General features: G+C 43.1%; 1 protein-coding gene across 1 annotated transcript; it reads left to right on the top strand.

Moving 5' to 3' along the window:
* Window positions 1-30: 30 nt before the first annotated feature.
* Window positions 31-925, top strand: LOC108254107 (the record flags this gene model as incomplete). Its single annotated transcript, XM_017449084.2, has 3 exons — window positions 31-100; window positions 378-498; window positions 791-925. Coding segments are annotated over exons 1-3 (316 nt in total), but the record flags the coding sequence as incomplete, so codon positions are not given.
* Window positions 926-1,590: the final 665 nt, after the last annotated feature.

The raw sequence follows: 1,590 nt of genomic DNA, 5'->3' as shown, positions 1-1,590 counted from the left end.
GAATTTTCCTCTGTTTTCCCTCTCAGGACACATTTTCACCATGGGCATCGTGACCAAATTCTTCTGTACCATCCTGTGTGTGGCAGCCCAATATTGGTACATCAGCATTCCAGTGGGTCTCCAACTATCGCTTCAAAAGTTGCCGTTTATTGATCTCTAAGTCTTATAATACATATTTCAATTTGGCACCAAATTTTCTCCAGGTCACATTTTCACCATGGGCATCTTCACCAAATTTTCTAACTTTCATCTAATTTTCAATTGTGGTGCCTACAAAGAATTTTCCTCTGTTTTCCCTCTCAGGACACATTTTCACCATGGGCATCGTGACCAAATTCTTCTGTACCATCCTGTGTGTGGCAGCCCAATATTGGTACATCAGCATTCCAGGAGCTCTCCTGGTACTCCTGAAGATGTACAACCAAATGTCCATGGGGATCTACAAGAAGGATACCATGATGAACGGGAAGACTGTGATTATTACGGGCGCTAACTCAGGTGAGAAACCAACCTGGAGTCTGGAGTTTAGTGGTTCGAGTCCACGTCAAAAAAAAAAGTTAATTAAGCGGGGAACAACATTTGTGACAAGCATTTCTGCTTAACAATTTTTTTTTTTTTTATTCAAGAGGTTTGATAAAGGAACTCTAACTGCCAAGGTCTTATCGTCCCGAAATCGAAGAGAGGACGATAGGGAAGGAAAAAGTTAGCCGTTCCAAGAACGAACCTTATGGACACATTTTCACCATGGGCATCGTGACCAAATTCTTCTGTACCATCCTGTGTGTGGCAGCCCAATATTGGTACATCAGCATTCCAGGAGCTCTCCTGGTACTCCTGAAGATGTACAACCAAATGTCCATGGGGATCTACAAGAAGGATACCATGATGAACGGGAAGACTGTAATTATTACGGGCGCTAACTCAGGTGAGAAACCAACCTGGGGTCTGGAGTTTGGTGGTTCGAGTCCACGTCAAAAAAAAGTTAATTAGGCGGGGAACAACATTTGTGACAAGCATTTCTGCTTAACACTTTTTTTTATTCAAGAGGTTTGACAGAGGGAACTGTAACTGCCAAGGTCTTATCGTCCCGAAATCGAAGAGAGGACGATAGGGTAGGAAAAAGTTAGCCGTTCCAAGAACGAACCTTAGCATTGTTTGTACTGTTCCCTATCGTTACGACCACTGGCACCGGGCCAATTTGTCTACCAACATTTACAGTACTAACCAAGGCATCCCTTCAGGAGAAAATCCGTCCCGGGTGCTAATCGAACCCGCGACCTAGCGCTTGCAAGGCAGAAGAACTACCAACCAAGCTAACTAGGCTGGCGGAACTGCTGGTTTTCTCCTAGATCCTGTCTGACTGTTCATATTTTCTTCGCTTTTGGGACGATAAAACCTTGGCAGTTACAGAGTTCACTCTATGATTTATTTTTTAAGTAGGTAAGGTACTGGTAGTGGGTCGTTCGTGCCGAAAATTATGATTGTAGATCCTGTCTGACTGTTCATATTTTCTTCGCTTTTGGGACGATAAAACCTTGGCAGTTACAGAGTTCACTCTATGATTTATTTTTTTAAGTAGGTAAGGTACTG

Source organism: Diaphorina citri, unplaced genomic scaffold (genome assembly GCF_000475195.1).
Source record: "Diaphorina citri unplaced genomic scaffold, Diaci psyllid genome assembly version 1.1 scaffold11078, whole genome shotgun sequence".
NCBI lineage: Eukaryota > Metazoa > Arthropoda > Insecta > Hemiptera > Psyllidae > Diaphorina > Diaphorina citri.
Note: the sequence above shows the minus strand (reverse complement) of the source record. Positions and strands in the feature narration are given on the sequence as shown.